Source organism: Momordica charantia (assembly GCF_013281855.1).
Source record: "Momordica charantia cultivar OHB3-1 chromosome 6 unlocalized genomic scaffold, Mcharantia_2.0 BLBB01000006.1, whole genome shotgun sequence".
Classification (NCBI taxonomy): Eukaryota; Viridiplantae; Streptophyta; class Magnoliopsida; order Cucurbitales; family Cucurbitaceae; genus Momordica; species Momordica charantia.
Window position 1 is genome coordinate 9,548,840 of NW_028275164.1, and position 25,677 is coordinate 9,574,516.

Below are 25,677 nucleotides of genomic sequence, written 5' to 3' on the forward strand. Positions count from 1 at the left end.
CTTCATTGTTATCTTACCAAATTATTACAAAAGCTACATAAATTTAATGACGAGTTCTTCTGTCGTGGAAATTACCTAGGTGACAAACTGAGAAACCCGAAATTTGAGAGGCACGACCACCATCAGTGGTGGAAAGAAAATCTTGAAAGAAATATTTGGATATGACGCTTCTTAGGAAGCAACATGCAATTTTCGAATTTTTTTCGATTTACCTATTGTTGTCTCGCCCGTTTATTATAAAACAAGCGTTTGAACCACTTTTTACCTCCTGTGTGCTCTCTCCAAATTATTATAAAAAAGACATGGCCACCATCAGTGGTGGAAAGGAAATTTTACGAAAAAATATTTTGGGTACGACATTTCTTAGAAAGCAATTTTTGGATTTTTTGCTATTATGAAAAAAATCTCTTCCTTTTCAGATTTTTTCCTTTCTCTAAAAAACCTCTGTCGCAACGTCATCGCGACGCGGAGCGGCCGACGTCATCCCCTGAAAGGTCTCTTTCGAGATAAGGGTTTGGAGTCGCCACCAATCATCTACGAGGTGTGATTGGTCACCTAAAAATAAAGACAAGGTCTGCAAAAACATATTGTTGGTTCGGGAGTCGACTGAGCGTAGGGAAGGTGTTAGCACCCTACAACACCCGTTCGAAAACGGTACCACATTTTGTCAAAAATTATCCTATTATATTATTTGGTCCAAAAAAAATATACTTTTTTTTTAATTTTAAATGTCTCATATTATGTTAATTCACATTTTACTATAAGATATGAATTAATAGATATGAGTGGCACGAAAGCCATTAGAAAAATTTTGACACCTTGGAAGGTTCCAATTTCCGTCATTGGAGTTTTTGAAATAATTATTTAGCAAAAAATAATAATAATAATAAATAAAAAAAGTAATTTTAATTTTATGAAATATTAAGACTTGAACTTACGACACAAGTGTTGACACTAAAACATCACACCAATGTGCCACCACTCTGAGATATAAGCTATGCTCTTTTTTAAAATACATATTTTGTATTTTTGAATTTTGTTTAAAAAAAAGAAAAAAAAAACTCTAAATGAAATCTTTTATTTAAAATAATTATTTAGTTAAAACAACGATAAAATGAAACATTCAAAGACTCAAACTTGTGTCATGTATGTCAATACCCTAGTGCATTGCCAATGTGACATTGCCTTAGGATACATGTTATACTCTTTTTTACAATACAAACCTTTGTATTTTTTAATTTTATTTAAAAAAAAGAAAAAAAAACTATAAACGAAAATTTAAATAAAAAAAACGCTTTATTTTGTATTGGATTTAAAATTCGTATAAAACCGTTTTTTACAAAAAAAAATAATAATAATAATAAAAATAAAAATAAATAATCTTATTTAAACAAACTTATTTAAGATATCTTATTCAAAATTTTCAAATCTTAAATAACAAATCTTCCAAAAACAAACTTTACATACCTATGATTTTAGATTTATTAACTTTAAAACAAAATTTGTTTAAAACAAATCAATTTTCTTTTATTCAAAAATAGAGGGAGAAACCGATTTAAAAAAAAATAATAATAATAATAAAAAGACAATGCAAGACGAAATGGAAAGAGACAAAGAGGACGTGAATTGAGACTGCCATTAGACCATCACGGAGAATCTCTATTTCTCTGTTAAACGGGGTGAAAACTCAATAATTCGTCCCACTATAAAACTTGTCTATTCTATTGCAAAATCAGGGATTCATGCTTTCCCCATCCCCGTTTATCATCCACTTGGGACAAGAGAAAAGAAAGGAAAAAAAAACTTTCATAGTTGACTGATGTAATCGAAATAGGGTGGGATGATTCAACTTACCATGTATGGATTGGAATTTGAGGAGATTTCCACAATGAGAGTGAAGTAAAGTTAGATTTGACGCCTAGGCAAATTCTCGAAGTTGTGTGATGAGCAAGGAAATTTGAATTTTCAAAGCGAATTTTTATGAGATTTGTGCTACCCCTGCTCTCAAGTTGTGTTCTTTGTGTGTCAGGTCCCCCTGATGCATGCTCTTTGCTCCTCTTAAATACCCAAAATTTAACGGTAATATGGAAAGTTTAAACAAGATGAAGAGAAAATGAGGGAAAGGAAGCTACGTGGTGGGTGGTTTTGACTAGGAAAAAAAAGATTTTTTCATTTAAAAAAAATAAAATCTTTTAATAAAATCAAATTTTATTTAAATAAATCTAAACAAAATCAATTATTAATTTCTTATCTATAAAATCAAAATCTTTAAACAAATTTAATTTAAGGTAATTTAAACTTTATCTTAAAATTAATAATAAAGTTAACCTATGGTATTTAATAAAATAAAAATTAAATAATTAAAAATAAAACTAAAATGAAGCCGGACCAAATACGGTGTCTACAACCTCTTCTTACCTATTGTTGTTTCGCCCGTTTACTACAATATGGGTGATCGAACCACTTCTTACTTTCATTATTGTCTCACCAAATTATTATAAAAGGCACATAAATTAAATTAAACGACGAGTTCTTATGCGATGGAAATTACCAAGGTGACCAATTAAGAAACTATGACCACCATCAATGGTGGAAAGAAAGTTTTATAAACAAATATTTGGATACGACACTTCTTAGGAATCAACATTCAATTTTCGGATTTTTTCCAATTATGGAAAATATCTCCTTCCTTATTTTCCGACTTTTATCTTTCTTTAACAAACATCTTCTTACATATTGTTGTCTCGCCTATTTATTAAAAATAGCTAGCGTTCAAACCACTTTTTACCTTCATTGTTGTCTCGCCAAGTTATTGTATAAAGGCGCGTAAATTGAATGACGAGTTCTTCAGTTGTGTAAATTACCAATGTGACAAATTGAGAAACAAGAAATTGGAGAGACATGGCCTCGATCACTAGTGAAAAGGAATTTTTAAAAAGAAATATTTGGATACGACGCTTCTTAGGAAGCAACATGCAATTTTCAGATTTTTTCAGATCATGGGAACTATTTCTTCATTCAAATTTTTTGACTTTTTCGTTTCTCTAAAAAAGTTCTTATTATTTATTATTGTCTCACTCGTTTATTAAAAAACAGGCGTCCGAACTACTTCTTACCTCCATTATTGTCTCGCTAAATTATTATAAAAAAGGTACGAAAATTGAATGGTGATTTTTCTAGGTGACAAACTCTTCTATGGTGAAAGTTATAGAGGTGATAAATTCTTCGTCGTCAAGACTTTGGAAGGGGTTGTTTCAGATTTATAGGTGACCAAAGTTATGGTGAGAGTGGCCGATAATCCAAGTAAGAACGAGATTTTAGAAGGGGTTGTTTTAGATTCAGAAGTGGCTAAAGTTATGGAGGAGGTGGCCGGACGATTCAACCAAGAACGAGAACTACATTACATTTCTCAATATTGATGACGAAGGTATTAGAGGGCTTATTCCAACCACCATCATCTCATTCTTCGAATCGGAGTTACATGTATATGTCATTCGTTCAAATTCGTTGATTTAGTAAGCTATATTATGCTTATATAAGCTGCTGGTTATATGAGTCACTTTACTTATCATTAAGTTAGCTATAATATATTATATTAGTTTTGCAACAGATTGTTTGATTAGTTTTGCTATCTTTTAATCTTTTGTATAAATATCTCATTCATGTACTGTTTATTGAACTAGAAAGCATCATACAAATGACTTTTACGATATTTCATTTATTTTATGATTAACTTTATATTTTATATTTTATGGATTAGACGAAGAAACTCGGGTTGATGTTAAATCGCTCGACGTAGTCGTGAGAACGCCCCATACTGGTGGTCTATTAATAACCATGCTGACGGTGCCCCAATGAGGGCAATGAGCTGTTGTTCTCTGCGAGCTAATTGAAATATTTCTACTGTCAGCATTGACCCATATATTTCCTTAGACAATGTAAAGCTATCCTCTCCTGTTTTGTTTTTGTTGGTTTGTTCTTTTTTAATGTGTTAATATTCTAGTAGAAATATTAAAACCTTTGACTGACTTAGAGAGATTATTGTTTAGAAGGAAAGGAAGAGGGTTTTCTATTCTGTTGTTCTAAGTTCTTTTTCTTTTTTCTTTTACTTGGGAAGGTGGTTTCGAGTTTAATTTTATATTGTATATGTCATAGCTATAGGAGTTGTTGAGGAGGAGTGTCAGAGAAGCCAAATTGGAAGAACCTAAAAAAACAAACTAAAGTTGTATAATGAAAATATTGCAAGATTGGAGCACACTTTGAAGAAAGATGGTTCATATTTCATTAACAGTGGAAATTTGAAACCAGTTGATAATAGATTCCTCAATGTTAACCAAGATATTGAGTTATCTTTATCAATAAATACTGAAGTTCGAGAGTTTTATGGAGTAGTTTCAATAAAAAAAATTCAACCACAATTTCATTGACTTTGTAAAACAATGAATTTGTTGAGTGAAAATAAGACAATGGGTATTTTTAAAAACAAAAAATTAAATAGTTTGATAGTTTACAATCTAGCTTCTTCAAAACAAGGTGTTTACACTTTTTGGGCACAAGGACAAATATATCATGTACTACCTCCTCAAATACCCAAATATGGTCAAGTATACTTTCAGTTGTATTTTTATGATACGGTAAGTGAGCTTCAAAATAGAATGAACGTATTAGAAGAGGTGCAATTTTGGCGAAAAAAGTATTATGGAAAGGTTGATCGATATAATGAGAGAAAATCCGTATGCTAAATTCTTTAGAAGATTAAAAGACATGTCATTTTTCCATAATCTAAAAATTTGTATTGTTAGTAAGACAAATTTAGATCCATGAGTGTATAATACACCAACAGCTAATCAAGTTGCTACAACATGGATCGAAGGAAATGATACTAGCATACCATTTGAGAGAGACATTATTGTACACGGACATTCGGGAAATAAGTAAAGAGTGAAACGCTACTTTAGTTGTTATAATTCTTTAATATCCTTTACCATTTTCCATGGGAGAATCTGGATGTAGCATCAAGATATACAGAAGAAGCAAATCGAAAATGATGTTCGAACCTCAAGCATTGGTTATAAGGCTAAAGAAGGAATGCACATTTATATGACTCTATTGAGGAAATGCTTCAAACAGAACGCCAAGGTAATCTTTGAACTTATTCTCATACATTTCGCACATATATATAAATTAACTTGAACAAATATTTTACCTTATGAAACAATATTTACTTGTATATGTGTTTCGGGCAATATTTTTTGAAAGGTATCATGTAAGGAGTATTATTGTTACAAACTACAAATAAGCCTGTCAAGAGAATCAATAATTCTTCATGTTGGAAGATTGTTACAACAATATGTTGTAGACATGACATAAAGCTTGAAACAACAGGACTTGATTTCCATCAAACACAACAATCTCAAATTAGAGCTGCATATTATCAATGAATAGTTGACAATGTTAATGTTGGAGAAATGAGAGGCAATAAAATTGGTAAGAGAATAGTACTATCTGCTTCTTTCATTGGAGGGCCAAGAGATATGCGGTTTCGTTACTTAGATGCTATGGCATTAGTGAAAAGATTTGGAAAGTTAGATTTGTTCATAACAATGACGTGCAACTCTAACAGGAAAGAGATTAAGGATGAAATGAAATATTGACAACGTTCTCAAGATAGACAAGATTTGAGTTTAAGAATATTTCGTAGTAACTACAAGATATGAAAGACCAAATATTAAAAAAGAAAATATTTGGTAAGATTACAGCTTATGTATATGTTATTGAATTTCAATAGAGGGGGCTACCCATGCACATAGGCTGATCATTCTAAGGCAAATCTTTATGATTATAAAATTCTACTATGATGAATATGTCAATGCTGAACAACCAGATAGAGAAAAGTTTCTATCATTATATGAGGTAGTCGTCAAGCATATGTTTCATGGACCTTGTGGAGAAGCACATGTATGATAAATGGAAAATGTAAATTCCATTATCCAAGAGCTTTTTCTTCAAAGATGATCAAGGAAAATACTCATATCCTATGTACAAAAGAAGAAACGATGGCACTTAGGTTAGTTTTTCTATAAACTTCTTTTTATTATGTTTTTGTTTTGTTACTTATTTTTATTATCCAAAACATGATGATTCTAGCTTATTAATTCATTAACCTTTCAAAGGTCAAAGTAAGAAAAGCGGAATTAGATAATAAGTGGGTGGTGCGTTACAATCCATATTTATTGTCAAGATAAAATTTTCATATCAATGTAGATATATGTTCTGCCGTGAAAGCTCTTAATAAATATCTCTAAAAGTTGCAAGTTGTTCTAAACCAAGATCATGTCTCAAAAACAATGCTTACCGAGTTTTTTGAAATGTGCAAAACATGCGAAGATGCACGAAATTTTTTGTATAGAAAGTTTCTAGACCATTATGTTTGGAATAAGCAGTAAAAAAACTTTGTTTCAATCCAGCAGAAGGTGAAAGGTATAATTTAAGATTACTATTGAATCATGTTAAAGGACGAACAATATATGAAGATTTATTGATAGCAGATGGAATACAATATTCATCTTTTACGGCAACAGCACAAAAGTGAGGATTGCTTGAGTCTGATAATAGTATCATACAATGTTTGAATGAAGCATCCATATTTCAGATGTCACATACATTTAGAAGACTTTTTGCCACCTTATTAGCACATTGTGAACCTATAGAAGTAAGAAAATTACGGGACATGTACTTTTAAACAATGTCAAAAGACTACAGAATCTTGTTACAAACCCAGAAACCAAGGTGACAATTTGAGAAACGAGAAATATAGAGGGGCATGACCTCCATGTATAGTGGAAATGAATTTTTAGAAAGAAATATTTGGGCACGACGCTTCATAAGAAGCAACATGCAATTTTAGGATTTATTCGAATGATGGAAAATATATCTTCCTTCAGATTTTAAAGATTTTTTACTTTCTTTCAAAAACTTCTTACTTGTTGTGTATTTTTTTTAGGAAAACTTCTTACTGGTTGTTGTCTCACTTGTTTATTATAAAATGAGTGTTTGAATCACTTCTTACCTCCATTATCGTCTTTCCAAACTATTGTAAACATGCGAGTAAAATGAGTGGTGAGTTTTTTTTTTTTTTTTTTGGGTATGATGCTTCTTTGGAAGCAACATACAATTTTTGAATTTTTTCTGATTATGGAAAATATTTCTTGCTTTATATTTTCCGATTTTTTTGTTTCTCTAAAAAACCTTTTCTTACTTCTCTTGTCTCACCTCTTTATTAAAAAACAAGCGTTCGAACTACTTCTTACCTCCATTCTTGTCTTGCCAAATTATTGCAAAGGGCACGTAAATTGAATAACGAGTTCTTCTGTGATTGAAATTAACGAGGTGACAAAATCTTCTGTGGTGGAAGTTATAGAGGTGATAAATTCTTTTGTCGCTGAAGCTTTGGAAGGGGCTATTTAAGATTTAGAGGGGTGGCCAAAGTTATGGAGGGGGGTGACCAACGATCCAAGGAAAACGAGGCTTTAGAAGGGGTTGTTTCAGATTCTGAAGTGGCTAAAGTTATGGAGGGGGTGGCCGATGATCCAACAAAGAACGAGAACTACATTACAGTTCTCAGTATTGACGATGACGGCGGTATTAAAGGGCTTATTCCAACCACCATCATCTCATTATTCTTATAGAAGTTACATGTATTTGTAGTTTGTTCAAATTTGTTGATTCAATATGCTGTATTATGCTTATACGAGTCGCTGGTTATATGGGTCACTTTACTGATCGTTGAGATAGTTGTAATCTGTTAGATTAGTTTTGCAACATATTGTTTAGTTAGTGTAGCTATCGTTTACTCTTTTGTATAAATATATCATTCATGTACGGTTTATGGAACTATAAAGCAGCATACAAATAGCTTTTACAATAGTTCCTCTATTTTATGATTAATTTTATATTTTATGTTTTATGGATTGGACAAAGAAACTTGCGTTGATGTTAGAATCACTCAACGTAGTCGCCATAACCAGTACTGGTGGTCTATAGATGACCATGCTAACGATGCCTAATGAGAGAAATTAGACCTTATTCACTACTATCTAATTGAAAGATTTATACCTTCAACATTGACCCATATATTCCCTCATAAATTCTAAAGTTATTCTTGTTTTTGTTGGTTCTTTCTTTATAAATGTGTTAGTATTATGGTAAAAGATTAAAACCCTCGACTAACATAGAGAGATTATTGTGTAGAGAGTTTTTTGTTTTGTTGTTCTAAGTTGTTTTTCTTCTTTTATTTTTTTGATGATGGAAAATGCCTCTTCGTTCAGATTTGCTGATTTTTTTACTTTCTTTCAAAAACATTTTCTTACTTATTGTTGTCTCGTCTGTTTACTATAAAACGAGCGTTCAAACAACTTCTTACCTCCATTGTTGTCTCACCAGATTATTGTAAACAAGCCCGTGAATTGATGTGCAAGTTCTTTTAAGGTGAAAATTATCAAGGTGACAAACTCTTTTGTGGTGGAAGCTATGGAGGTGATAAATTGTTCTATGGCCAAGGCTTTGGAAGAGCTGTTTCATATTCAAAGGTGGCCAAAGTTATAGAGGGGCTGACTGACGATCCAACCAAGAACAATTGAGGAAATGAATTTTTGGAGAGGCATGACCATTATCACATGTGAAAAGGAATTTTTAGAAAGAAATATTTGGGTACGACGTTTCTTAGGAAGCAAGATGCAATTTTCGGATTTTTTTTCGATTATAGGAAATATCTCTTCATTCAGTTTTTTCGATTTTTTTGCTTTTTTGAAAAAAACATTTTCTTACCTATTGTCGTCTCACCTGTTTATTATAAAATTGACGTTCGAACCACTTCCTACCTCTATTATTGTCTCACCAAGTTATTGTAAAAAGGCTCGTAAATTGATTGTCGAGTTCTTCTATGGTGTAAATTACCAAGGTGACAAACTGAGAAACGAGAAATTGGAGAGGTATGACCACCATCACGGGGTTAAAGGGATTTTTAGAAAAAAAAATATTTTGGTACAACGCTTCTTAGGAAGCAATGTGTACTTTTCGGATGTTTCCAATTATGGAAAATGTCTCTTCCTTCAGATTTTCCGATTTTTTACTCTCTCTCAAAACCATTTTTTTTGCTTACTGGTGTCTCGCCTGTTTATTGTAAAACAGGTGTTCGAACCACTTCTTACCTTCATTGTTGTCTTGCCAAGTTATTGTAAAAAAAGCTCGTAAATTGATGTGCGAGTTCTTCTATGGCAAAAATTACCAAGGTGACAAATTGATAAACTAGAAATTGGAGAGGCATGGCTATCGTTAGTGGTGGAAAGGAAATTTTAGAAATATTTGAGTACATTGCTTTTTAGGAAACAACATGCAATTTTCATATTTTTTCCAATTATGGAAAATATTTCTTCCTTTAGATTTTCCGATTTTTCGTCTCTCAAAAACCTCTTCTTACTTATTATTGTCTCGCCTGTTTATTAAAAATTGGGCATTCGAACTACTTCTTACCTCCACTGTTGTCTTGCCAAATTATTGTAAAACGGGTGTAAATTGAATGACGAATTCTTCTGTGGTGAAAGTTATGGAGGTGATAAATTTTTCTGTCGCTAAAGTTTTGGAAGGGGTTGTTTCAGATTGAGAGGTGGCCAAAGTTATGTAGGGGGTGGCCGACAATCCAAGCAAGAACAAGACTTCAGAAGTGGTAGTTTCGCAGCCAAAAATGGCTAAAGTTATTAGGGGGTGGTCGACGATCCAACCAAGAACCAGAACTACATTACAGTTCTGAGTATTGACAACGACAGTATTGAGGGCTTATTCCACCCACCATCATATTATTATTCTTATCGGAGTTACAGGTATATGTCGTTTGTTCAATTTCATTTTGATTCAGTAAGTTGTATAATTGATTTTTTTTAACTCCTTTCATCTGCCACATACCCTCCCCCAATCCTTTCATCTTCCTAACCCCCTTCCAATTATTACATACCCTCTCCCAATCCTTTCATCTTCTTAATCCCCTTCCAATCCATATATAAATATGTGTCCTCTCTTTCTCATACCAACCAAAAATCAAAAGGTGGTGGATGGAACAAAGTGAAAAATTTTCCAAGTGGTATGAAGGTATGAAAATTACTCTCTTGCAACGACAACAACAATGCACATATGGGTGATCGAAAGGAGAATTGATAGTGAAGAGAAACCAAATTAAAGCTGAGTTGATGGTATCGGTTCACTTTCCCCAAATTTATCATTGTTCAGGTTTCAAGAAATTCTAGAGTACGATGTGTCGAGATGGTGGTCGATGGAATCGAGATAAAGCAAAATTCGATTATTCTCATAATTTGGATAATAAGAATGCTTATGAGTTTGATTTTTATTTATTTTTTTTTAAACTGATGCTTTTGATTTATATATATGTGAAATGTTGTAATTATTTTTACAAAGTTAGGGCAAACAAACAATTTTTATCCCTCATAATATGATCAGGTTGGACCTTTTAAGATTTACTCTTTCTCTCACTCTTACCTTTCTTTTTCATTATAGAATGAACAAACCCAATGATTTAACGTCACACAATTTAACAAAGATAAAATGTAATATAATAATTTATAATCAAGAAAATTAGAGGTAAATTAAGAACGTTCATTCATTAAAAAAAAAAAAAAAAACTTGCACGTTGGTGCTTTTTCATCTTTCTTACACTTCAAATTTGTACTTACTTTTCATGCTAATATTTCATCATCTTCTTTTATTACAACAATATCATACATTGAATTTATATTTATATATAATCACTTTCTATCTTTAAAATGATAATATTATAAACTTAAAAAACACTATTTGTTTTACTTTAATTTAGAACTACAAGATTGCACGTGTTTCTTACTAGTATTTATATATGCTGTTGGTTATATGGGACACTTTACTGATCATTGATTTAGCTGTAATCTATTAGATTAGTTTTGCAACCGATTGTTTAGTTAGTTTAGCTATCGTTTACTTTTTGTATAAATATCTCATTTACATATTGTTTATTGAACAATAAAGCAGCATATAAATAGCTTTTACAATATTTCATTTATTTTATGATTAACTTTTTATTTTATGTTTTATGGATCGTACGAAGAAACTTGCGTTGATGTTAGGATCGCTTAGTTTAGTCACTAGAACCAGTACTAGTGGTCTATTGACGACCATGCTGATAGCACTCAATGAGAACAATTAGACGTTGTTCTCTGCTATCTAGTTGAAAGATTTATAATTTCAACATTAACCCATATATTTCCTCAGAAATTGTAAAGCTATCTTCTCCTCTTTTTATTTTTGTTGGTTCGTTCTTTATAAATGTGTTAGTATTATAGTAGAAAGATTAAAACACTTCACTAATATAAAGAGCTTATTGTTCGGAAGGAATGGGAAAGAGTTTTCTGTTCTGTTATACTAAGTTATATTTCTTTGTTTTATTTTTCTAATGATGGAAAATGTCTCATTCTTTAGATTTTCCCATTTTTTACCTTCTCTCAAAATTTTTTTCATACTTATTGTTTTCTCCCTTGTTTATTGTAAAAACGGTACCTAGAGTACCCCTCACCACTTCTTTGTTCGGCACTCGAGGATTCACCGACACGGCTAGGTTTAAACCATGGCTCTGATACACGTATCTCCACAATGGTATGATATTGTCTGCTTTGGACATAACCCTCACGGCTTTGCTTTTGGTTTCACCCAAAAGGCCTCATACCAATGGAGATAATTGTCCTCTCTTATATACCAATGATCATTCCCTTCCCTAGCCAATGTGAGACTTTGTTTGCAATCACCTTACAAACCCAACAAACTCTTTTGTGGTGGAAGTCATGGAGATCATAAATTGTTCTGTGGCCAAGGTTTTGGAATGAGCTATTTCAGATTCAAAGGTGATTAAAGCTGGTAGTGGCAACGACTGAGTTGAGAGAGGAGAGGAAGAGATATAGGAATTAGGGTTTGGTTTGAAAATGAGAGGTGGGGTCGAAAATGAGGGGTGGGGTTGAGATTGAGGACCATCGAACTCATGTGGATTGCACATGAATTTGGTGTTTGGTGAAATCATATGCATTACACACAAATTCATGCACACCATTTTTTACAACACATGTGGCTTCAATTGTACGAGCCACATTAGACGCATGGATGCGAGTTGCGCATGCAAATTTGCTAAATCATGTATATCCCTACCCCACTTTTCAAACTAGTTTGAAAACTATCCTATTATTATTTTTTATTTTTTAAATTGTGTTATTTAAAAAAAAACCCATTATTTACCTATTAATAATATTTTATTTTATGTACTAAAAAAAATATATTTTTTATTGGTATTTTCTTAGGTTAATTGTTTTACAAAGGAAATGACAATTATGGAATGTCAAATCAAAGCCCATATGGAAATATCGATGGGAATTTAAATCCCTCGGTATTGCATCACTCAATAAATAGCGTTTTTTATATTCTCTCTTCCGATTACTGCAACTCGGAAGAAATCGCAGGCGACGGAAATGGAATCCAAGATGGGCAAATTCTTCGGGTCGGTCTCCAATTTCTTCTCTGGCGGCGATCACATTCCATGGTGCGATCGCGATGTCATTGCCGTATGTTCAATTCGCCTCTTTCTTATTCTTCTACTCATCTTTGATTTGCTGATTTATTACCAGAATCTATAACCTACCCACTCTTTTTTAGATTATGGTTTGGTTTACTTTGTTTCTGAAATCAGGTTGCTGGATTCTTAATTAGGATAGTGTATATTTGAAGTTAATTTCAGTACAACAGTACTCGAATTGTTATAGGGAAGTTCCTTCAGTTTCTTACCCTGATGAAATCGTTTATAAAGTTATTCAATTGCTTTTTGTGGCTGTGTGGACTTTAGACTTGACTTTGGCCCCTACAACTTGTTTATCTTTTTCCTAATATCTTCATTTCTATATCCAAGTTTTCCAATTTTCCGGAGATTCGTACCTTCTTGTTCTAGGGCTTGTGTTTTTTTTTTCTTCTTAATTTGCAAGCTTGAACATTATACGCCTAAATTTTAATGGGCGAGATCGAGGCTTCCTGCATTCTTTTCAATTTATTGCAAAAATTGTAGCTTTGACTAGTCTTTGCCTTCAGTTTACTCACGAGCCAGGACATTACCATAAAAATTTCAGCACCGGAACGATCAGTTTTTCTTGATTCTTCTTTAGCTCTATATGACTACTGGCTACCCATTTTACCTTAGTCCATTGGAGGGAGTTTCAAGGCTATATTTTTCTATCCTTGCATTCTTTCCTTTTTGAAATCTTCATGGCTATCTCCATGTCCTTTTTTTCTGTATCATACTAATAGATGTTAGCTGCAGGCACGACAGTTGATGCACCCATAAATAGAAGGTTGCCTAGTGAAATTAGTTATTGTACGCATAATCTATCTCAATTCTCAAACGTCCATAGTTATTATAAAACACACCCAAACAACCCCTTCGTTGTACATTTACTTTCCTTTATATTTTCTCCTTTTCATCTTTTTATATTATAAATTGTTGATATAGATACAGAATCATTGGATTCGTATTGCCTTCAATAGGCGTTACGTTCATCAGTGGATTTATAGATCCGGATGGACGTGTCAACGGAGGCATAAAATAACTGCAACTTTCAAAACCTATTCGTGTTCGTTTCAATCGGAGGCAAGCTATGAGTTGTTTTGTTGCTCGTAGCTTTAATGGTTTGATGTTGTGCCATTTGATTTGTTTTCTGAATCTAGAGAATCATTGGAGTCGTAGTTTCATGTTTTTCTCCATGGTTCAGTCGTTATTTTTTCCTCTATTGTTTAGTTGCAAACCAGAAGTTAAATCATCTTGGTGACTATTTTTTTTTTTTTTTTTTGTTGATCTTTACTATAGTATGCCTTGCCATGTCTCATACTATTCTTTTGTACCGGTAACTTATTTTATTAATGGTTCTGCACCCAAAATGATATCCATTTTGGGCTGCTATGGTCACGCATTGCAGGGTTGTGAAAGAGAGGTTGCTGATGCTGAGAAGAGCTCAGCTGATGAGCAGTTGAAGGAAAGCATTATGCGTTTATCTTGGGCACTTGTTCATTCCAGGCAACCTGAAGATGTACAACGTGGGATAGCAATGCTTGAAGGTGAATTGTTTTATGGAATTGAACATCCTATTTTTGTTATGTTCTCAGGTTTCCAAAATGTGAACTTTCATAGTGCTTAGGTCAACTGATAGTTGAGCTGTTTACTCATCTGGTACTGTTAAATATCTGTTCTCCCTTTTCTGTCATTTTTTTAAAACTCGAGCAATTATGCAGCTGCATTATCTAGTGATGACAGCCCATTGAAGATGAGAGAGAAGCTTTATCTTCTTTCTGTTGGGTATTTCAGAAGTGGTGACTACTCTAGGAGCAGGGAACTTGTAGAACAATGTTTAACGGTATGATTCCATCTGTGGCTTAGATTTATATGCATAATAATACCTACACCACTAGCTTAAAGACGCAAAAAAATGTGAATATGACATTGATACTTGTTTGACCTAGGATAAGCGCCACACTATTCTTTAAATTTTTTTTCATGATTGACATGCGTATGAGGAATACCTAAGAGGAGGCCTAACGGCCAAGAGAGAGAGTATCTGCCAATTTTGTGGGAGGGGAGGTAGGTACGGTAGATATAGGGAGTGTACCCAATCTGGGGAGAGCAATTTGTTCTTGCTTGTGCCTTAGTGAGTAAGGTAGGAAGGAGAGAAACCCACCCTCTCAAATTTGTGGGGTAAGTTGTAATCGCCCACGGGCTCTTTTTGAATCGGAATAGTAATCGAAGAAGGTGATCGATACCTTTCAAATTGGTATCAGAGCAGTTCGTGACTGGGAAGACGAGCGACGATGATGGTGAAGGAATTGGAATCACGGTGCGGGGCAATGGAGAAGGAGGTTACCGATATTAAGGGAGCCATCACGGTTGTGAAGGTGGAGGAACAACGTGTGATGAGTGAGCGGATCCAGAACATGCTGGAGAGCTTCATGTCGGAAATTATCGGTGGTAAAACTCCCTCGATTTCGCAACTTGGCGAATCGTTAGTTCAGAAGAACAAGCTAACTGAGGAGGCGACGCGAGTGGTACAGATCAATGACCAGGCCTATGATCGAAATAAATTCAAGAAGGTTGAGATGCCAATCTTCATAGGTAAGGATCTTGACTCTTGGCTTTTCCGAAACGAACGTTATTTTGAAATACATGAACTTACTGATGAGGAAAAGCTGATTGTAACAGTGATAAGTTTCGATGTGGTAGCACTAGCATGGTACCGATGGCATGAGCCCAGAGATCAGTTTACGGATTGGGATAACCTGCGCACACGATCACTCAAACGTTTTCGAAAATCGAAAGAGGGACGACAATGCGCACGACTTTTAGCGATTAAGCAAGAGGGGAGTGTGGCTGAATATCAAGAGGCATTCGAAGCATTATCGGCGCCCCTGCCTCAGCTCTCCGATGAAGTACTGGAATGCACGTTTCTGAATGGACTAGACCTTGTAGTTCGCTCAAAGGTGTTGGCCACAGAACCTCAAGGTTTGGAACAGATAATGCACAGAGCGCAGTTGGTGGAGGACATTGCCACAGCAGTTCAGGAAGCAGGGGAAGGAGCGGTTGATCGTTATACGAAGGTAAATCTTCTTGGAGGGAAGACGGTGACAGACTCCGAATACAACCCCTACTCGCACGGTCACTTTGGCTAGTACACCAGGGGTAGTGGCAACTGCGGGCACAACTCCGGCCGCAAGGAAAAGTACTCCCTATAAACGACTGACAGAAGCTGAATATCAGAAGAGAAAAGAAAAGGGATTATGTTTTTGATGTGAGGAAAAGTAAACGGTAGTACACAAATGTCGGAATCAAGAATTGCGAGTGTTTGTGGTTCATGATGTGGAATTTCATTCTGAAGAAGAGGATGCTATTGAAGTGGAAGAAGAGGTGGGAAAGGTCGTCCGCTTGAACAAGATCGTGGAACCCCACGCCAGGCACCATAAAGGTGAAAGGAGTTGTCCAAGGGCGTGAGGCGGTGGTGATGCTGGATTGTGGAGCCACCCACAACTTTATATCACAGCGCCTAGTGGAGGAACTAAAGATCAAGCAATCTGAGACTTACAACTATGGAGTAATTATGGGATCAGGGGCAGCAGTGAAGGGAAAGGGCATTTGTTGTGGAGTTGTTCTGGAACTAACTGGCATTACGGTAGTAGAGGATTTTTTGCCAATAGAGTTGGGTGATTTAGATGTCATTCTTGGGATGTAATGGCTCCAATAAATGGGAAAGATGGAGGTGGATTGTCCTGCGTTATCCATGACATTTACACGAGAAGACAAGAAGATCACTATTAAGGGAGATCCCAAACTGACCCGCCTAGAGATTTCTCTCAAAAGGCTGACCAAAGGATGGCAGAGCACAGATCAAGGATACTGGGTAGAGTTGCACGCCATGACACCTCAAGTGTTGGTAGAGGAAGGTGAGCCATCTGCGGTGGAAAGCCCTTTGCCCCGAAACATCCAAGAGCTTCTTGGCAAATATGAGGATATTTTCCAGAGCACGGGACAACTACCCCTATCTCGGAATGTTGATCATAAGATACAGATCAAAGAAGGAGCAACTCCAGTGAAGGAGCCCGGGTGCGCCTCCAAGAGCTCCCTTAATACGTTTTTTTTAAAAGAACCTTTCTCCCTCGCGAAATACCTCAGTCCACAAACCCTAACCATTCTCTCTACCTCTCGACATTCACCTTCACCACCCTCAATCTTCGGCCATCGCCCACTCCCGTCTCCGATCATCAACGTCGCCGCTCCCGTCTCTGACTAAACTTATTGCATTTGGTTGTTTTATGTATCTTGTTGACATTTACTATGACACTATTTTGGTATTCATTTTTTAAACTATGTTTACTATATAAATTTATGCACTATATATATAATTTTTATTTATTTATTAAGGTGCGCCTCGCTTCACTCGGGCGTCGCCTTTGTATCGCCTCTCGCCTCAAGGCGATCAAAGGGCTTGTCGCCTTGAGGTGCGCCTTGCGCCTCGAAAACACTGACGGCCTTACCGCTATGCACATGTGCAGAAGGAGGAAATCGAGAAACTCATCGAAGAAATGATTGAAGGGGGAATCATCAGGCCTAGTGTAAGTCCATATTCGAGTCTAGTGATCTTGGTAAAGAAAAAAGATGGAAGCTGGAGGTTTTGTGTTGACTACCGCGCATTAAATAACGTCACAGTGCCTGATAAATTTCCTATTCCAGTTATTAAAGAGCTGCTAGATGAGTTACATGGCTCACGAGTTTACTCAGAGATATACTTGAAAGTTGGATATCACCAGATAAGGATGGCGTCGGAGGATGTGCATAAGACACCCTTCAGGACTCACGAGGGTCATTACGAATTTCTGGTAATGCCCTTTGGGTTGACCAATGCACCATCTACATTTCAGTCCCTCATGAACCATATTTTCAGACCCTTTCTCCGTAAGTTCATCTTGGTATTTTTCGATGACATACTCATATATAGTCTTGATTTACCTTCTCATGAAAGGTGGTGTTTGATGTGTTGAGGGATAATTCACTATGCGCTAATTTGAAGAAGGTTCAATTCGCTTGTGAGAGAATTGAGTACCTTGGACACTGGATCTCAGCAAATGGGGTAGAAGCTGATTAGGAGAAAATCTGAGCAATGATACAGTGGCCACCACCCACTACCCTTCGGGAACTCAGGGGATTTCTAGGCCTCACGGGGTACTATCGAAATTTTGTGGAACATTCTAACCGTTCCGGCCATCCTTGGTGTTGAATTAATCAAGAAAGAAGTGCAGGAAGATCCGTATTATGTGACCATTTTGCAAGAACTTGATAGGGATGAGGACAGTGTTCTAAGTATAGTCTGCAACAAGGTGTCCTTAAGTATAAGAACAGGATGGTAGTGTCCAAGAGTTCCAGCCTTATTCCAGCTATTTTGCACTTGTATCACAACTCCGTTTTGGGGGGACACTCGGGCTTTCTACGAACCTACAAAAGGTTGACAGGAGAATTGTGTTGGATTGGTATGAAGGCGGATGTCAAGAAATATGTGGAAGAATGTTACGTCTGTCAGCAGAATAAAACTCTAGTGATGTCCCCAGTCGAATTGTTGCAGCCTCTTCCTATACCAGATCGAATTTGGGAAGATATAACCATGGATTTCGTGGAAGGCCTACCCAAATCCTTGGGACATGACACGATTCTGGTGGTGGTTGACAGGCTCAGTAAGTATTCGCACTTCATTCCCCTAATACACCCATTTATCGCTAAGATAGTGGTGGCTGCGTTTGTTAAGGAGATAGTGAGGCTCCACGGGTTTCCAAGATCGATCATCTCTGATCAAGACAAGATCTTTCTGAGTCATTTTTGGACAAGAGTTATTTCGCTTGCAAGGCACCAAATTAAAAAGGAGTACTTCCTACCATCCACAAACGGATGGACAAACCGAGCAGGTCAATAGGAGCTTGGAGACGTATCTATGCTGCTTTTGCACTGACTCTCCACAGGCATGGGGAAATTGGCTAGCTTGGGCTGAGTACTGATATAACACCACATACCACGGGTCTATAGACACTACTCCCTTCAGAATAATATATGGGACAGACCCTCCACCCTTAATGTTCTATGGCAGTCAGAAGACATCCAACGGATCAGCAGTTGGCAGATCACGATGCAGCACTCGAATCACCTGAGTCAAGCGCAAGCTAGGATGAAGAAGTTTGCGGACAGGCACCGTACTGAGATGGAATTTGAGGTGGGTGATCTAGTGTACTTAAAGATTCGGCCGTATAGACAGAAATCTTTGGCGAAAAGAAGGAACGAGAAATTGAGTCCTAAGTATTTTGGTCCTTTTCCGGTGGAGAAGCGCATTGGTAAGGTAGCATATCAGTTGAAATTGCCCCCTGAAGCAGCTATACGCCCCGTGTTTCACATTTTGCAGCTCAAAAAAGGGAGCAACACACGAGGTGCAACCTATAACTCCCTTGCTGACGGATGAAATGGAGTGGCGTGCGGAATCTGAGGAAGTCTATGCCTATCAGAAGAATGAGATCACTGGAGAGTTGGAAGTGCTGCTCAGCTGGAAAGGATTACCTGCGGAAGAAGCAACCTGGGAAATTGTGGTGGAAATGATGCAAAAATTTATGGAGTTCCACCTTGAGGACAAGGTGTTTCTGAACGAGGGGGAAGTTGTTAGACCCCATATTATGAAGACGTACTCTAGGAGGGGTAAGATGGGAAATAACCTAGAGGGTAATGTGGGGAATACCCAAGAGGAGGCCTAACGGCCAAGAGAGAGAGTATCTGCCAATTTTGTGGGAGGGGAGGTAGGTACGGTAGATACAGGGAGTGTACCCAATCTGGGGAGGGCAGTCTGTTTTTGCTTGTGCCTTAGTGAGTAAGGTATGAAGGAGAGAAACCCACCCTCTCGAATTGGTGGGGTAACTTGTAATCGCCCACGGGCTCTTTTCGAATCGGAATAGTAATCGAAGAAGGTGATCGATACCTTTCATTCACCTTCCTATTGCCTTTTGTCGGGCTGTTTTTCTTTTATGCCCTTGTGCCATCTTTCATTTTTCTCAAACTTAGCTAGTTCTCCTGTTTTTAGTTTTGGCTGAGTGGAGCATCTTTTTCTGGGCTCCAATTCCTCGGATCTAGGACATCTAATCCCCTTTTGCAATTACTTTTATTTTAAAAGCAATTAGCTATGTCGGATAGCCTGGTTGGCAATGTCTCTTGGTCATATTGGTTTAGAGGTCTCAAGTTCGAACCTTCTGGTGAGTTTAATACCAAAAACTCTTAATGTCCCTCAGGTGCCCCTAGGTATAGGGGGCAAAACTCTAACTCCTAGTTATCAAGAAAAAAAAAAATCCATTAGCTGCCATTTCCTAGAATTTTGCCAATTTTCCCACCGTTATAGTGAATAAAATTTGAATTCATTGACTAATAGATCTTCGCAAACTGCAAACTCTCGTATGCACATCAGGATGTGCAATGTTGCTGACACCAATCTATGCGCAATGTTGTTGACACAAATTTTGTTGGGATTTTAGAATGTGGCACTTCTTTTAAAACTATTGATGATGTTTATTTTTTTTATTAAATAGTATTTTTGAACTTTGGAGTTTAACTGTTTTGATGATTGATTCCCAGATTGCCCCTGACTGGAGACAGGCAATTACACTGAAGAAATCGATTGAAGACCGGATCACTAAAGGTATTGTTTTCTGCCATATCTCTCTTCTTTCCTTGTCCCAACTTCATCGTAATTCATCGAAAATTGATCATTTTCATTCATTGTGTCACGTTTGGTCTGAAATGTAGATGGTGTGATCGGCATTGGCATTGCAGCCACTGCTGTCGGGCTGATCGCTGGTGGTATCGCTGCTGCTGTTGCCCGGAAGAAGTGAGCCAATTAGTTTGTTGCTTGAAGTCATTTGTGTGTACATATGAGAAATATGACTGTCTGACCATACCCTGATTTAGAATTACTAGTACACTAAATACTTTGAGATGTACAAGGCTATTTTGCTCTCTCTAATGCTTGTTTCTGTTATACAGTAAAAACATGATGTTATGCCCTTTGTCCTGCTCTGTTAGTTTATTTGATGATACCCATTTTTCGCGATAGAATTTTGGGGGTTGAGCAAACACATTCTGAAATTTGGACAAGTTTCATAATGCTGAAAGTATTGTTTTTCATGATAAATATGGTTTTCACGGACTTGGTGTCTTTTGGTCATACTGGTTAGGAGTGTAAGTGTCCGAACTGATCTGATGAATCGATCTGAATCGAAGTTCGATTTGGGTACAGTGAAAGTCGATTCGGGTGGGTTCGACCCGATAAAATCGATGTTTGAAATGCGTTGCCCTAACCTTTCAACACCAACTAAAACCACCGCCTCCATCCACAGGTCTCTCTTCCTCTCTTTCACTGCTACACAGAGGTAGCAAACTCTCTCTCTCACATGGCGGCGGCAGCATCGGACTGTCCCTCTCGCAGGGTGGCGATGGTTGCAAAAGAAATTGATGGTGGCAGTAATCTAAACAAATCCATGGTGGTGATGACGAAACAAATCCATGCATCTCTGATTTTGACCCCTTCTTTTCATCTCTGATTTTGATTTTAAAAGTGGATATTTTGGGGTTGGTTTTCATTTTCATCTCAAGTTCTATTTGAAAGAAATGGAAAGAGAAGATGAAAATGGAGGAGGGTTTTGATTTCTATCTCTTTATTTTGAAATGGGTTCTATGAAGGTTTTCTATTGTTTTGATTTTGAAGATTTGAAGGTGGGTTTTGATTTTAAAGATTTGAAGGTGGGTTTTGAGAAGAAGAAAAAGGAGGAAAAATCTTTGTAATTTGAAGGTGGGTTTTGATTTCTATCTCTTCTTTATTTTGAAGTGGGTTTTGATTTTAAAGATCTGAAGTAGGTTTTGATTTTAAAGTTCTGAAGGTAGGTTTTGAGAAGAAGAAAGAGGAAAAATCTTTTTGTTTCAAAATCTTTCATCTTCAACTCCTTGTTTGGCTTTTGAGAAACTGAGAAACTATACAAAAAAATCTCGCTTAAAAAAAATCGAAGTCTAAACTGAATAGGAACCGAACATTTTTGAGTCGGGTCGGTTTTGCCTGTGAACTGACCCGAATCGACCGACTTACACCCCTAATACTGGCTTAAAGGTCTAAAGTTCTGAACCTTCTCAAATTTAATAGGGGGCGGCTATAGGTTTCCTTAGGTATAGGGAAGTAAAACTCTTAAGTCCCAATTATCCAATAAAAAGAGATTACTTCATTTTTTCCAAAGAGAAGATTGTTTCAAAGACCATTTATTTCATAATTTAATTGTATCATTATCTCTCATATCATTGGATTTTGTAAAATGAATTTTTTGATCATCACATATTATCGAGGGCTATATATCTTTCAGGACAAAGTGGAAAAAATCAGCAAATTTTTTATCGTGAAACTTTTTTTCCTTTTTTATTCCTTGCAATTGTAATTTCGATTTTGATTAGACTTTCATTTTTTTAGCTATAATTTGTTCATGTTTTGTTTTAGAAAATAACAATCATTTATTACCAGTAGTCAAAAGGATTAAACTATATAATTGGTTATTTAAAAGAAAGTTTTGTTTTACGTATGTGTGTGTATATATACATATATATATCTTTATCTTTGATGAGATCCTGGAGAGAAAAAAAGAAGGCATAAAAAAGAATCAGCCTCTCAAAATTCTTTTTTTTTTTTTTTAAAACAGAAAAACAAAAAAGACAACTAAAAAGATAAAACACCCAAATTACAATCTCTCTCCGGGAGACAACCCCAAAATGACCTTCTTCCATCCCTGCAACGCCCGTCTCGCCAAAAAATGGGTATCCCCATTTCCTTCTCGTTTTGTAAAATTGTAAATTGTAAGCTGCATGGAGCCGATTTACTATACATTTCTTAGTCTTTTGAACAATCAACCGAACCTCTGATAAATCACCTTTATTGTGCAGAAATAGATTGAAAATTCGCAAAGAATTCATTTCGACTTGAAGTGGCGAAATTCCAATATCTAGTGCTAGCTTCAGACCCTCCTCCGCTGCTAAGGCTTCGACAACATCCACCGAGAATGCATGATCCAGGTATTTAGTTTCAGCAGCCAGAACTTGCCCTTTCGAATCTCTGATAATAATCCTTAGCCCTGCATTTAAATCAAGTGGATTAAAAGATGCATCCGTATTTATTTTGTAGACTCCTGATATAGGCGATTTCCAAACCACATGGTTAGGGCTCTGAAGCAATGTGTCTTGAAATGTCGATACTGATATTTGCTTCTCTATAGACTGAGATATATGAATTCACCTACACTGTGCTAAACCCATCACCACCCTTATTCAAAGCTTTAGCATTCCGCTTGTCCCATATAGCCCACAGATAAACGATCACTTCTTCAAAATCAGGCCACCTTAAATTATCTTTCTACTCTTGAAGTGTTAAACACAAATTACGGTGATGAGAGGGAACCTAGAGACCCACAAACTTAGCTGAATTCCATATACTCCTCGAAAATTTACAGTCTAGGAATAGATGGAAACTATTCTCGCCCTTCTTCCCACACTGAAGAAGATGATGCGCAACAATCAAGACTCTTCATTTGTGCCACTCGATACCCGCTTTTCACCGTATAAACGCCTAAATTCTCAAAATGTCAAATGAGCCTATCCCCTTCCCTTCCCGAAAGGAGAGGCAAGGAAAGGATACATCGGGCCTCATCAACTGCAAACAGGGAATGTACTAAGTCAGCTTTCCACTGTCCTATATCACTAATAAAAAAAACTAACCGTTGTGGTCACGAGGAGTTTGTGATCCGAAAGGATCTTTAGAGTAGGTTTATTAGGAACCCAATTATCTCCATAAATTTGAACCTTCTCCCCATTATTAATCCTCCACCGAGTGCCATCTTCCAAAATCTCCCGCCCCCAAAGAAGGCTTCTCCAAATGTAGGATGGCTTCCAACCGATCTTCGCTGACATAAAATCACAATTTTTAAAATACCTCCCTTTTAGCACATGAGCCAACAAGGAAGAAGGATTGTTTATGATCCTCCACCCTTGCTTAGCTAGCATAGCTTTATTAAAGAGCTCCAAGTCATGAAACCCCAAGCCTCCATAGCATTTTGGCTTACAAAGAGTCTTCCACCCTATCCAGTGAATTTTCCTCAACTCCTCCCTTCTCCCCACCAAAATCGAATAGCAAGCTGATTTAACTCATGGAGAAGCTTCTTAAGCAACCTAGAGCAGGACATAGAATCACAAGGAATAGCTTGAACCACTACAGCTTTAATAAGAACCTCTTTACCACCGTTAGAAAAAAGCTTCCCTTTCCAACCCTGAAGCTGCTTCCTCACACTTTCTTTGATATAATCAAAATTGGATACTCTATTCCTCGGCATGAAGGAAGGAAGGCCAAGATATTGATGATGGCAATCTACCAAAGAAACTGAGAGGATTCCCTTCATCCTTTCTTTCAAAGAAGCACCAGCATTTGGGCTGCAAGCTAGCCTTGATTTGTCATGATTTATCATCTGACAAGAAGCACGTTCATAGAGCTTGAGGCACTCCTTGATAGCTCTAGCTTCACAACTCTTTGCTTTGAAGAACAAAAGACCAAAAAATAAGTGAGTAATAGGAGGGCTATGTCTAGATAATTTCAAGCTCGAGACCTTTCTCTCATTAGCTTGATGTTGGAGAAGTGCTGATAACCCCTCTGAACAAAAAAGAAACAAGTAAGGAGAGAGCGGATCACCTTGCCACAACCCTATTTGAGGAATAATATGACCCCTTCTCTCCCCGTTTAATTTGAAGGAGAAAGAAACAGATCGGACACATCTCATGATTAAATCAACCCAGCCTTTAGCAAAGCCCATTCTTAACATCACTCTTCTAAGAAAGCCCACTCGACACGGTCATAAGCCTTACTTATATCCAATTTCAAAGTTGACCATGCTAAATTACCCGTTTTTCTATTCCGAAGAGAGTGAATACATTCAAAACCCATAATTGCATTATCAATGATGTGCCTTTTTGAGATAAAAGCACTCTTGACTATGAGATATAACAAGATCAAGATACCTATTCAATCCGTTAACCATCACTTTTGATATGATTTTATAACAAACATTGCAAAGGGAGACAGGTGATAACTCTCCAAAAGAGAGTTATTTTATTAATAATTTGGGTTAATTTGTGCTTTAACGTGAGGGCATTTGTGTCTAAATTGCATGCTTAAGTGAGGAATTGAGTGAAAAAGATGATTACCATGTTCTAAATCCTGATGTTGTTGAATTTACGCAAGTTCCTGCTTATTTCCCCTATTTTTTTTGGTTTAATTGTGCAGAATTTGGAAAACTTACTGAGGAGAATGCCAGGATTAGAGGAGAAATGTCGGAGCGTTGTTGTGCCAGAGCATGTCAATGTTGGAGCATCACTTGCTGCAGAAATTCCTGGGCAGCAGTAAAACGCGGGATTTTTACTTTTGTCCGTACAACGCGCGTTTTACTGAGTTTCGCCCTAATTTTCGGGAGAGCTATAAAAGCAACAAGATGAGGTTGTCTCATTATCAATCCCCAAGGGGGAAAAGATCCCAAGAGAGGAAAATAGTCCCAAAATGTGCTGAAGACGAGGAAAGCTGCCCCCATTTCGAGAAAAAGCCGACGGGAGGAGGCTAGAATTGTTGGTTTCTCAGGAGGTTTCAGAGGATTTTTCAAAGCTTTTCCACAAAATGGGTTGTTTCTCTCTCTACCCATTGTATTTTCTTCATTCCCCATGAACTAAACCCCATTTTTGGGATCCTTTGATGTAGCTTGTGAACAGAGGCTTTCTAGCTGTTTCTGCTGCTGTTAAATAGAGTTGATATAATATTTTCATCTTACTGATCTATGCTGGCCACATTTATCAGTTTGTTTGCTTTTTTATGACTCGAAAGGGTATATAGGTAGCGTGTTTGGCTCTCTTTGTGGTTAGTTACTTTTTTCTAGTAAATTTGTTTTTTCTTAAGGATAAGGTCCGCCTAACCATGCTTATAA

General features: G+C 36.5%; 2 protein-coding genes across 4 annotated transcripts; both read left to right on the plus strand.

Annotated features, from left to right (window-relative positions):
- Positions 1 to 12,469: 12,469 nt before the first annotated feature.
- LOC111017477 (mitochondrial fission 1 protein A) lies at positions 12,470 to 25,529 on the plus strand. 2 transcript variants are annotated; one of them, XM_088125394.1, is made up of 7 exons: positions 12,470 to 12,647; positions 14,046 to 14,184; positions 14,359 to 14,480; positions 20,264 to 20,327; positions 20,435 to 22,519; positions 22,607 to 22,735; positions 24,990 to 25,529. In XM_088125394.1, the coding sequence occupies exons 1-5, from the start codon at positions 12,555 to 12,557 to the stop codon at positions 20,518 to 20,520; spliced, it is 504 nt and encodes a 167-aa protein (XP_087981520.1). In that variant the 5' UTR covers positions 12,470 to 12,554; the 3' UTR covers positions 20,521 to 22,519; positions 22,607 to 22,735; positions 24,990 to 25,529. The 2 variants fall into 2 exon arrangements, with proteins under 2 accessions (XP_087981520.1, XP_022148930.1); XM_022293238.2 differs by having other exon boundaries at positions 20,435 to 22,480.
- LOC111017476 (uncharacterized) lies at positions 14,487 to 20,257 on the plus strand. Of its 2 annotated transcripts, none has more exons than XR_002602287.2 (2): positions 14,487 to 17,223; positions 17,342 to 20,257. XR_002602287.2 is itself a non-coding variant. In XM_022293237.2 (2 exons), exons 1-2 carry the CDS (start codon positions 14,932 to 14,934, stop codon positions 15,784 to 15,786), a joined length of 768 nt encoding a protein of 255 aa, XP_022148929.1. In that variant the 5' UTR covers positions 14,487 to 14,931; the 3' UTR covers positions 15,787 to 20,257. The 2 variants fall into 2 exon arrangements, 1 of the variants encoding a protein (XP_022148929.1); XM_022293237.2 differs by having other exon boundaries at positions 14,487 to 15,232; positions 15,320 to 20,257.
- Positions 25,530 to 25,677: the final 148 nt, after the last annotated feature.

Bases quoted from the DNA above. Each gene is read 5' to 3' on its own strand.
- LOC111017477 (XM_088125394.1), top strand. From the start codon at position 12,555: ATGGAATCCAAGATGGGCAAATTCTTCGGGTCGGTCTCCAATTTCTTC. The intron at 12,648-14,045 runs GTATGTTCAATT...CACGCATTGCAG, and splicing joins GCGATCGCGATGTCATTGCC to GGTTGTGAAAGAGAGGTTGC. The intron at 14,481-20,263 runs GTATGATTCCAT...ATTGATTCCCAG, and splicing joins TTGTAGAACAATGTTTAACG to ATTGCCCCTGACTGGAGACA.
- LOC111017476 (XM_022293237.2), top strand. From the start codon at position 14,932: ATGATGGTGAAGGAATTGGAATCACGGTGCGGGGCAATGGAGAAGGAG. The intron at 15,233-15,319 runs GTAAGGATCTTG...TGATTGTAACAG, and splicing joins TGAGATGCCAATCTTCATAG to TGATAAGTTTCGATGTGGTA.